The 12240-nt window shown below is 34.9% G+C and overlaps 1 protein-coding gene across 1 annotated transcript in view; it reads left to right on the top strand.

The window, feature by feature from the left end:
- LOC117117519 overlaps nucleotides 1-12023 on the top strand; it is a gene marked incomplete at its 5' end in the record, with an annotated part of 89320 nt that extends 77297 nt beyond the window's left edge. The window contains 10 exons of the mRNA XM_033261823.1: nucleotides 708-1595; nucleotides 1749-1978; nucleotides 2386-2563; nucleotides 4472-4649; nucleotides 5297-5416; nucleotides 7004-7288; nucleotides 7788-8110; nucleotides 8992-9247; nucleotides 9616-9882; nucleotides 10199-12023. Of these exons, the coding sequence (XP_033117714.1) occupies nucleotides 708-1595; nucleotides 1749-1978; nucleotides 2386-2563; nucleotides 4472-4649; nucleotides 5297-5416; nucleotides 7004-7288; nucleotides 7788-8110; nucleotides 8992-9247; nucleotides 9616-9882; nucleotides 10199-10353 (2880 nt within the window). The remainder of the gene's footprint in view (nucleotides 1-707; nucleotides 1596-1748; nucleotides 1979-2385; nucleotides 2564-4471; nucleotides 4650-5296; nucleotides 5417-7003; nucleotides 7289-7787; nucleotides 8111-8991; nucleotides 9248-9615; nucleotides 9883-10198) is intronic.
- Between the last annotated feature and the right edge of the window lie 217 nt (nucleotides 12024-12240).

Below are 12240 nucleotides of genomic sequence, written 5' to 3'. Positions count from 1 at the left end.
GATACCTTTTCCTCAACCCGTTCCATAGAATATTGGCCTAGATGTGTGCCTGACAAGCCTAACACGTCCAGATCGGTATTTGTGTACAGTTTTCAATCAAAGACTTGTTCACGTTCTGTTATCATGATAATGTGCCTATCTAGAATTTAAACATCATCGCTAAAAATTATCAGGTCTCCGCACATCTTGTAAATTAAATAAACAACAAATGTTAGCATACAAAAAAGATACGAGTATAATGCAACAAGCTTATTATTTTAAATCCCACCGCTGCCAGAGCGTCGATCCAGCAGCGGGTCAAGCAACGGTGTTATTCCGTTGACTTATTAGTTATTAAGAAATAAAATAAAAAGAACAGAATAATAAACTACGTTGTCTCTATCCACAGATCCAACAGACTCTTTAATTGTACTCACAAATAATAGTAAACTTGTACTGTTACTGAAGCTCAATAATCTAAAATAGGCCTATCTATCACTGGGGAACGTCTGTATTTTAACAGGTCCAGATATCGAGTGCAACTTTTCCTCCTCTGGAATGTTTGTCTAGCACTACCACTAATGATTACAGAGCCAAACCAAGGCAATATATGTTTTTATATATATATATATATATATATAACGTAGGAGGAAACGATAACAATGGAAAGGGTTACAAATTTGCAAGTATTCCTAAATATAATAATATTATATCGTGTTTTTTTTCAGATTGAACGCATCATACCGGTAGCAGGAATGAGTGAACTGACAAGTTTTGGACACCTTTTCTACAGCAGAACCCGTCGCAACTTAAGCGACGCTCATCTGTGGTTTTCTGTCTTCATGCGTCCAGCTAAAAGCACATTCAACCGATGCGAGAGAGCAACATGTTGCCTGTCATTGCTCTTCTGTACAATGATGGCAAATATCTTTTTTTATGGCCAAGACGTCACAGGTGGTGCTGGTAGTGCCCTGAAGGTTGGTCCAATTGAACTCTCACTGGGTCAAATTGTTGTTGGAGTAATCAGTAGCTTAATGGTGGTCCCAGCCAACGTTATCATTGTCCAACTTTTTCGACTGTCGAAACCTATGATGCCGAATGACAGGTGCTGTGGATGCTGTTGTCCGAAGAAGCGGAAAAACAAATACCTTGCACAAGGTTCTCGGCTGTCTCTTGTGTCTAGTTTATCGGCAGATCTTTCCAAAAAAAAAGCCTCTATGGATGGATCTGATGAATTGAAAGAACAATTAGACCTATTGGAAGCAGGAAGTCGGATGCAGAGCCGGGCAGGTACTGCTAAGCATGGAACAACAAGCCGCATGTCATGTGTGTCAAATTCCGGTATTGATGTGATGGAGGCACCAGAAAAGTCCGACGTCAAAGAGATGAAACCAGTCCTTGGCTACAAGAAGACAAAGAAGAAGAAAAAAGATCCAAATCCACTTCCTTGGTGGTTTGCAATATTTGGTTGGATCTTAGCCTGGATGACCATTGGCGTAGCTTTCTGGCTAACCATTGAAGTTGCCGGTGGATTTGGCAAAGAAAAAGCAACTGAATGGCTGACGACAATAGGAATTTCTCTTGTGCAAGATATTCTAGTTTCTCAGCCGATTAAGGTGAGATTAAAATATGCCTCGGTGATGCAACATATTTTGAAGTGTCATTCACGTGGTTATAAGTATTGTAGTATAAAAATATTTTTCTGGTGGTGAATATGAAAAACCCTTAAAATGTCATGCAGTTTTTGTTATTGAACTGTATTTTTTCAGGTCCTGATGTTGGCGACTTTCTTCTCGCTCGTCATCAAATCACCAGACAAAGAAGATGACAGCCAATCACCGCATCTTGAAAAAGATGAAGAGTGGTTACATGAAAGATTAACAGAGGAAGAATTGAACGATCCATCTAAACTTGAGGAATTTCAGAAACAGAGGGATGCAGAGGTAGCCAACTCATTGCCACCAGATGAAGATGAAATCAATGAAATGAGGGAATTCAGGTAAAATTCAGGCATTTTTTTGAGGTACAGTTAATGTGGTATTCCACATCTGACATGAGTCGAAAGGGTTGTGAATGGGACACCCAACCTTGAGGTCGGGGCTTCTAAACGTTCGCTGTGAAAGTCGCCTGTATTATTAGGCAAGACATTTATCTACGTTTGTGTCCTGTCTACCCAGGATTATAAATATTCTGGGAAGGAAGGTAAAACTGACATGCTGTGCGAGAGGAGTGGCAAATCCTCAACAGCCTTGCACAGTCTGGTCCAAACGAGGAGAGATGCCCGCGAGCTTCAGGTTTCGACCTTTACCTTACCTGCATCTGACATTTTATTCTTTGTAAATTATGGTTCTTTTTTATACAATATAAAACTGAATTACATCAATAACCTCTTGTTCTTTTTAACAGGTTTAAAGAAATGCAAATGAATGCAATTTTACGCGAAATATCTATCTACTTGCTATTTCTGTATATACTGATGACTGTGTCTTTTGGAAATACTGACCCGACTGCATTTGCCTTTAGAGAAACTATGCTTGATAGCTTCGTACATGCATCTTACCATGGCAAAATGCCATTCTCCTCGGTAAGTACAGAGAGGTCGTTTATGTTAAAGTTATTGCCTTACAGACTTTGTGTCATGTGTTTCAATCACAAAAGAGAAAGTAATGATTGTATGCAAATTTTAAATCTGAGAAGATCGGTTAGTTTTTGCGGCCGGTACACTCAGTCTACTACGAGAGACTGTCAATCAAGTTTGAAGAGATGTTGAATGACGTAAGTAATATCTTTTTTGGTGAACGTTGGAAGCATTACTGGATCTTAATAGGTGGCCCGCAGGGCCATTTAGTCTGACCCGCGCGAAAAAATTACATTATAATTTTTTTTTAATCATTAAAATAAAAAATGAATAATAATTTGATGAATATTTTTGAAAATGGAAACCATGCGCCATGTTCCTCGGGGAGGATTTGAAGGCGGTGAGTGCGTTATTAGCGCAGAAAATAAATTGATTTGCTAGACACTGTTTTTCTCTGGTCCTAATCTTGATGTGAAGTAGCGGTAAGCATTGATAACTCTGTATCCAATGACGACGATAGAATTTTGGTGCATGGACTTATCAATGGAAGGCCTGTGTTGAAGAAGCTAGCCATCACCATCTTAACCATGTTTGATAGTACATACACAGTCGAAAGCGGGTTTTCCAAATACTGTAATGATTTTAATTTAAAAAAAAAACAAATATAGAAGTTGACTTAAATGCGCATCTCAGGGATATGTTTGACAACCATGACACCAGACTTTACTGCAATTGCTAAGGCCTCCGTTTGTCATTTAAGTCACTGATATGGATTGTTTTCGAAAATATAGATAATCATTTAGTATTTCTGTTTTAGCCTTTTAATGTTATCATTTTGTATTTGTTTAGGTTATTTACTGTTATTTACTGTTCCCATTAAAACAGGGTGTTTTATTTTTCTTGGACTTTCAATAAAACCTGTTTGATGATAATTTAAACAAGCAATTATGATTTTTGTGTTTGTTTATATTACGTAGCTATTAAAAATAATGTGCTATGATTATAAGATGTACAATGCTATTTTGTTCAAAATACTCCGCTTTGATCTTAATTGAACTTACATTTGTTATGCATAGGCAAAATGTCGTTTATATTGCCTCAGATAAGCGTAGATCCCATTTAGCCCAAGAGATCTTCTCTAAAAAAAATAGAACTGCCAAAAGAAATTAAGAAAAAGGGGTATAGAAGAAAATAGAAGAAAGTAGAAGACTGCGCGTACCGGTTGCCAACAAGAATAGTCACTCTCATGTTTTCATCCCGAGAGGAACTGTATAATATATATACACATAAACTTTTATTTCGCAGATTAAACGCATAAACAATAAATTACAATATTCAAAATAGACATACTAATATGAAATGTCAGACCAGCTGACGTACAATTCAGAATTAAAAAAGCAAATTATACACATTTTCATTAATTATAATTCGATTATCAGACACATTATACGTAACATGAAACTATAAATAGATTTGCGCATAAATTCACCAAAACTAGGAATACCAAAATTAACAAACATAGGCCTATCAGACGTACTACAGAATTTACTCAACTTCATTAACATACTCTAAGAGAATTAAAGTTACGTTTAGTGTAACTAAACCAAAGAGTACTACAGTAGAAATTCATACAATATGACTTAAATAATGACAGGTGTTCGAGGTAGCCATAACGAACAATATAATTTCCAAGTACATGGATCAAATAAAGAATATGTCTATGTCTGTGTCAATATTAGTTACCATAGTTATGTTGTTTTTAAATTATTTTTAGTAGTATTAAAATAAAACAAAACATATAAAGATAAAAATAAGATAATATCAATTTAACAAATAGATGCCTAGTTAATCCAGTGAGAACTCCCTTTTACATTGTGTAATACGTATTGCTTACTATTCTTTTTCTTATTGTAGGTTGCCTCTCGCGATTACTTCTGGAATTACACTCAGAACGTAATGATTCCAAGTCTGTTTGCTGGTCAACTATTGAATGGAGAGCTAGATGAGTTTGGCCTCAAGCAAGCACTTGTGGCTGACCATACCTCGTCACTTGTTGGAATTGCACGTATGAGGCAATTAAGGGTCATACCAGGTTTGTATATGATTAAAATTTATAACACGTATATATCACTCGAACGGTGTCACTTCGAGGTACTTGATTTCCTTTTCATATAAACATTTTGGCCCACTTACGTTATATCGTAAGCCTGAAACAATTCTTGTATCCTCTAATGAAAAAGAAGTGATGCTGATATATTAAAAAATATACCCGTAGTGGCGTCAGAAATTTGTCGACAATGGGTCCAACAAGTTTGACAGGGGTGTCTTCGGCAAGGGTCGTTTAAGTTGGATCTTGGATTATAAAACCTTATGATATTATTGCGAGATGGCCAGAATTGTCCTTTTAGGACACAATAATACCAGTATTAGGGATTGGAAATCCAAATAACGTTATTAACGGTGTCCTATAATAATTCAGACAACGAGAACTCAACGTTCTCGCATGCGCATATACTTTGCTTCATTATGTGTTATTGTTCTACAGCCGTCGTTAAACCAAATGTTTGTCCCGAATCACAGATGAGTGAATCCGTGCTAGAATTTCGTCGTCGCGCAAATCGGAAGCTCTCTATCTTACTAGGATGACTAGCCTATATAAAAAAAATATGTGTATCTCCCATATGGACGTTGTGTACGCACATCATTTATATATTTTCTTTGTTAATAATCAAATTCTAGATTTGTGTGAAATTCCTGAGATTATGTCAAAGACAGTTGATAGTTGTCGTCCAGCGTACGGCGCATTCACAGAAGACGACCGCTATTTTTATGAACGATGGGTTTTAGCCAATCAAACTCGTGAGTGACTATTTTGTTACAGGTTTAATTTATATACACGTATATATATATTTTTTTCATTAATCATTTTATCGCTACGATATTAATATAAATGTACAGTCATGTATATTCAACTGTATTCAAATCCACAAAGCCTTGCCTTAGTTGCAAAAATGTTAATTTCATAACGGAAATGCTTAAACAAAAGTAAAGAACCACTTAGTTAAAGAGGTAATTTCATAACATTATGGCAGTACAAAAATGTCTCTCATTTTATATCTACTCATTTTATATCTACTAAAGATCAAACCCCTAAGGAATATAGGAGCTCTGTTGTTGTTATCATTTTAAATGTCCTGGTTGTAATAGTAATTATATTGGTAAAACAGATATATGCTTAATAACTAGACTTAAAAACATTCTTCACGATCTGATCTAGTGTTATGGAATGATCATATACAAAATTGTGAGGCATTCCAATATGTTTTAGGTTTACAAGGTGTACTTGAAAATGATAATGTAGCCTGTAATGTAAGTACTAAATTAGGTTTAATATTTTCTAATACTAACATTATTGACAGTTTGAAAAATTGGTCTATACTATTGTTTAAAGAAGCGTTTGCTATACGTAGGCTACACCCATTGCTTAACAGTGGGCTGAAAGCTTTGATTTTGTAGGTAGCTTTGATCAGTAGGATAAGAATGCTTTGATTTTTAGTTTATTTATAACTATGTCACCTACTTGGGGTAATCTTTTGATTGGTCAATCACTTTTGGTACTTGTGCATATAAGCTTGCAAATATGGATAATTTTTCATTCCTGATGATGACATAATTAATGTCGAAATATTGAATTCCGACACGATGGCGTGCATTTCGATTCTTGGAGTAGGCCTATGTATCTTATCTTATCTTATCTGAGATTAATGAGATTATTATTATTATTATTATTATTATTATTATTATTATTATTATTATTATTATTATTATTATTATTATTATTATTGTTGTTATTATTGTTATTATTGTTATTATTATTATTATTATTATTATTATTATTATTGTTATTATTTTGATGATGATGATTATGATGTTTTATTGTAAACAATGAGACGGTACAATACAATCGACTGGGTAGTCCGACAGGATCTCAAAAGTGCCGAGGTTTACCCGGCTTCACATACAATGATTTCACATAGAATTTTTTATATTATTTTCAACTAGCTATTTAATTAAAGAATTATACTGTATATATCTATGAATTTCTTTAGTTGGTTTAAGAATCCTTTATTGTGCTTCTGCCATACTACGTTGAAAACACAGGTTCTCGTCCGATCACCGAAGTTAAGCCTTTATTGTGCTCCTAAAGTATGTAATTTCCTCCTATGTGGATGAATAAAGATGATTGTGATTCTATGTGAATATACTACACGGAATTAGTGAAAGTAATATTTTGGGCAGATGCGAGGGAACTACTTGAGTCACCTTATGTCAGCATTCACCCTCACCCAATACAGACATCATATTTTGTTCATAGCTTGAGGTGCAATGTCAGATTTACAATTTCAAATGAAGGTAGATGATTTCCACTGATCTTGCTATCAACAGATCCACCGGAATACAAAGGTTTAATGGACGTCTGGCGCCACCAATCATGGTTTGATTTAGGATCACTGCCATATTGGGGGAAAACGGCGGTATACGGAGGGGGTGGTTATATTGCTGAGCTTGGAAAAACCGTTGAGGATGCGTGGGCCATTGCCGACTACCTCCGCAATTCTAAGTGGGTGGACCAGTACACCCGCGCCGTGTTTTTTGAGTTCTCCGTCTACAACCCAGTGATAAATTTCTATGCCGTATCGTACATGATCGCAGAGTTTTTGCCACAGGGAGGTAAGACAAAAACAAAAATCAAATATCATTTCCTATTCATTTAATTTTTCTTCAACAGCAAATGACTGGCTAATAAGAGGATGGGAGTGTTCTGTAACCTTAGTCTCACAAAACTGTAACAGTAACAATAATAATAATGATGATGATGATGATGATAAATAATAAATAATGATAATAAATAATAATAATAATTATTATTATTACTATTATTTTATTTCTTTTGTTAAACATATTTATACAGGGTATAGTTTCAGACAACATGTAACAGTTTTTAAAATGATCCTCTTTAAATTAATACAATTGAGAAGAGACTTAATTTCACAAATAATAAAAGCTTAAACACAGAATACATTGAATTTTGTTGAAATATATCGACAAAGGCGCCAGTTTCCTTTTACGAAGTACCTCGAAAATAGTGGAATCGTCCGACAAAGACGTATTAATTTCTGGTTTATGTGATTTGCAGTGTTTTAAAACTTTCTTATTTTCATTATACCAGGTGCCGTGCCATATTACCATTTCCAGACATTGAAACTTGATCGTTACTTTGGTCCATACAGCTATATTGTGCTTGCTGCTGAGGCTGGCATGTGCGTATTCACGCTCTGGTTTGCATTTAAAGAGTTCAAACTGATTAAAAAAGAGAAGAAAAAGTACTTCAAGGACCTTGGCAACATCGTCGAGTTCATAACGTTGGCGCTGTCGGTGACGGCATTTGTGACGTACATGTACCGAACATTTGTTGCCAAAAAGCTTATGGCAGAACGAGACGAGTTCCCGAATAAATTTCTAAATTTCCAGTATGTTGGGCAGTGGGATCAGGTGTGTCCACAAATTATGTTTTTTTTTCTCCCAAAATAAATATTTATAATTATAATAGAAATTAACCTGATGTTTAATGAGACCCTATACATTTGAAAGGGCTTAAAAATCGTTTTTTTAAGAAGTGTCAATAATGTAATGATGATAATAGAAATAATGATGATTATAATAATAATGATGATTAAATATTAAATTGTGTTATGTTTTAATACATCTGTCAATCCTTGTAAATGTTAAATAATTGTAAATTTAATATAATACAAATAATGATGATTATATGAAAATGATGATTAAATATAGAACTGTGTTATATTTTAAAACATCTTCTTACCCTTGTAAATGTGAGTATACATAATGTTTGTACCCAGATGTTTTTCTCATGATAATGATTAAAGCAGCCCAATCGAAACGTCGACACAATCCTAAGCAAAAAAAAAAAAAAAAAGTTGAAAATGACTGTGTGATACAGCAGAAACATGAATCTTGGGTTATTGCTTTCAAATTTGTGTTGTTTATTATATCCTGTAAAGATCGTTTATTACATTATTCATGATTTGAATTACAGCAGTTATGGTAGTAAAATGAATGTAGAAGACTTGGAAAACTTCTCAAAAAATGCAGAATAGCTGAAGCTGATCTCAATTTCTTGACCAATTGTTAAACCTTCAGTGTTTTCCCCAAGTCTATTATTATTATTATTATTATTATTATTATTATTATTATTATTATTATTATTATTATTAATATTAATATTAATATTATTATTATTATTATTATTATTATTATTAATATAATTATTATTGTTTTATTGTTACGTTCTTAAAAAATAGTATAATTTTATCGATTAATCTCGCATTTAATTAGGAATATTTTTCTTATAGCTATTTTGTTGGATGATTGGGCTGATACTGTTCATATCGACAATCAAATTCATGAAACTGTTGCGTTTCAATAAGCGTATGTTGCTGCTGGCGCATACGATTAAAACATGCTGGATGGAACTGCTTCTGTTCTTTATGATGTTCAGCGTGATCTTTGCTTCATACGCTTGTGCCGGGTTCATGTTGTTTGGAAATAGCATGATTGACTATTATACGATGGTGACAACACTGGAGTCTTTGTTTGCTACACTTTTAGGTAAAACATGTTTTCATAGTAGAGGTGGGCTGTGCTAGTGGTGATGGTAGAGATATGATGGTTATTAAATACTGAAGACAGTGATAATGATATTGTTGATGTCTGTTGTAATTGTGACGATAGTGATTATTCTGGTAAGGTAAATGGGGTGGAGGCGATAGCAATATCTGGTTGATGACGATGTGAATCATTCTCCACCAGTCAGATTATAGACGATGGTGATCATGAAGGTGAATGATGATGATGGTGGCAGTGCATGAACAACGGCAGCAGTGACAACGACGAGTATGATGGGATTATAAGGTAGCTAAACTAATACAGTGTACAGTATATTTATGAAATGCTAATCGTTTTAAATATATATTTAGGTAATTTCAACTTCGATGAGATGGTTGGTGTGAATCGAGTTTTAGGACCAATATTCTTCTTCAGCTTTACCCTGACAATCGTCTTTGTACTAATGAACATGTTCATTACCATCATTAATGAGGCTTTCTCCGTTGCCAAGGAAGAGAATGAGAAGCTGAAAAATGAGTTGGAGATAGTGGACTTCATGGTTCGCCGCTTTAAAGAAGTAACTGGATTTGCAGAGAAGAGAGTTCTCAAACCTAAGAGACGTCACAGATATGTGGAAGGTACGGTTCACTTTGTTCCATTATATGAAAATAGCAGCATACCTCACCAAAATGTAACCAAAAAGTTCTGAACTTTCCAGAACTTGTGGTTCCTACTCCTTCAGCCACTTGAAATCACATCTCCAATCTTTAAAACTTCGAAGACAGATTCCTTTTCAAAGTCCGTCTCTCCTTAACGCACTCCCTTCGGAACCCAGAAATTCTCCTTTAAATCAAAAATACGTTGATTCTAATGTTGATTGATACCGTCCTTAATTGTTTTTAGTCTATGTAATTATTGTTATATTAATATAATTCGGTTGATATGTATCACCAGGAATTGAACCAATTCAACTGGAGTGTGACGAAATGCAACAAAAGCTGATACTGATGGTAGACCAATTGAATGAGTTCATTCGTAAAGAGAAGGTGGAAGAACTAGGCGAAGAAGCCACCAAGAGTGCTCCACGACCAATCTTCATAGCAAACTAAGACAAAATCAGTGAGACGCGACTGCCAAGAGATTTGAAGCATCTGGGAATACTAACCATCTTTATTAAAATGTCGTGTGGAAGTAATCTAGAAATTAAAACCTTGTGGGGTCCCCAATAGGGTGAAATATTATCGTATTCAGCTTTCCTCTTCACTTTTTTCGTTCAACTTTCATTTATACCTTTTAAAATTGTGAATAGGATTGTATTCAATTACACCATCATGTTTATGTAAATACAATACAGGCCTATACCGGTACTTCGGTCTTATTTGAGATTGTTAACCTATGAACATCAATCGTTTAAGCAGTTTTTGGTTTTCTGTTTCACCATGAGAGCTTCAATCAATTATCATAATAAATTTTACATGAAAGAAAACACCCAGAGTCCAGTATCGGCCAAAATTCTGGTAATAATATTATTCCTATATTATATTTAATAATGATTATAATTATACAAGAATATTATTATTATTATTGTTATTATTATTATTATTATTATTATTATTATTATTATCATCATTATTATTATTATTACTATTATTTATATTGTTGTGGGGATTTATTTGAATGTTCTTGTTAGACTAAACTTCTGTAACCACTTACAGTGGCTATCTGGAGTTAATATCGATTGTAAGTTTTCTAAAATATTATCGTATTGTACAAATTTCATAAATAACGTGAATTTAGGTAGCACTTCTATAAATATATACTACCCGGATATGATTATTTGTATATGGTTTATGCTTTTAGATACCGAAATATGTGTAAAGTAATATATTACATAGTCGACGGAAGCATTTCGCAAGTGGTCCGGCCATTATTGAAAAAACGGGTGGGAGGGGGGACGGGTTGTTAAAATACAGACCCGCTATCCCTATCCCACGGATACAGAATTTAAAGTTAGTGGGGTCTGAGTGTATGTCCACTCCATCTCCCCCATGACACATGGATGCCCGAAAATCGATGCTGGCAACCTTTAGAGCTTACCCCTCTCCCTCAAACGGCAGTCACAATATTTAAAGTTAGCATGAGGATAGAGTGTACCTACTTCAGCCCCACCATGGTTCAGGCTGAGGTGAGCAAATTCTTTAAATATGTCACCTGGATGCCCGGAAACAGCAGATGGCGAACTTGTAGAGCCTTTACCCTTCCACATCCTGTACATGGGTAGACACAAGATTTAAAGTTGGTGTGGACTAGACCTCATACCCACTTCAGCCTCTACATGGTTAGGGCTGAGGTGGAAATTTTGAAAATATTGCACCTCTCTCTAGATGCCCGAAAATGCTGGCTGACAATAATTGTAGAACCACTATCCCTCCCCGTCAATGGGCAGACAGCATTTAAAGTTTTATGGGATATTGAATTCATACCTACCTCAATCCACCATGGTGGGCCTAAAGTGAACAAATTTTGAAAATATGGCATCTCAGACACCCAAAAATAGTAACTGGGAACCTGCAAAGTAGCTACCCCCATTAAAACTCGATACAGGGGCAGAAACACAATGAAGTCGTCTGCATATCAGAAAATTCTAGATATAATACTAGTGAGACCGACATAACTATCGTTAATATTTTTATCAGTATTACCGATTATTAGACGATTTTAATTGTCTAAACAGTAAAAAATGGAATGAATAAATAGTGTAAAAATTCGTCAATAAAGTACCCGCAAATCTGAATTGTCTGTTTTTATTTCCTATTCGTAGGATCGGACCGAAGCTAAAATCTATAAAGATACACAGTGGGCCTCAGTGCAGTGAAACATGCCCAGTGGCGTACCTAGGGATACACGAGACATCCCCTGTAGTCACTCACCCTCACATAGTCATTGAACCCCCCACTCCACATTTGCTCCCGCATCTATCCCATAATTTACCCTAA

Source organism: Anneissia japonica, unplaced genomic scaffold (genome assembly GCF_011630105.1).
Source record: "Anneissia japonica isolate Jap-2015-1 unplaced genomic scaffold, ASM1163010v1 scaffold288275_len480233_cov166, whole genome shotgun sequence".
Lineage (NCBI taxonomy): Eukaryota > Metazoa > Echinodermata > Crinoidea > Comatulida > Comatulidae > Anneissia > Anneissia japonica.
Note: the sequence above shows the minus strand (reverse complement) of the source record. Positions and strands in the feature narration are given on the sequence as shown.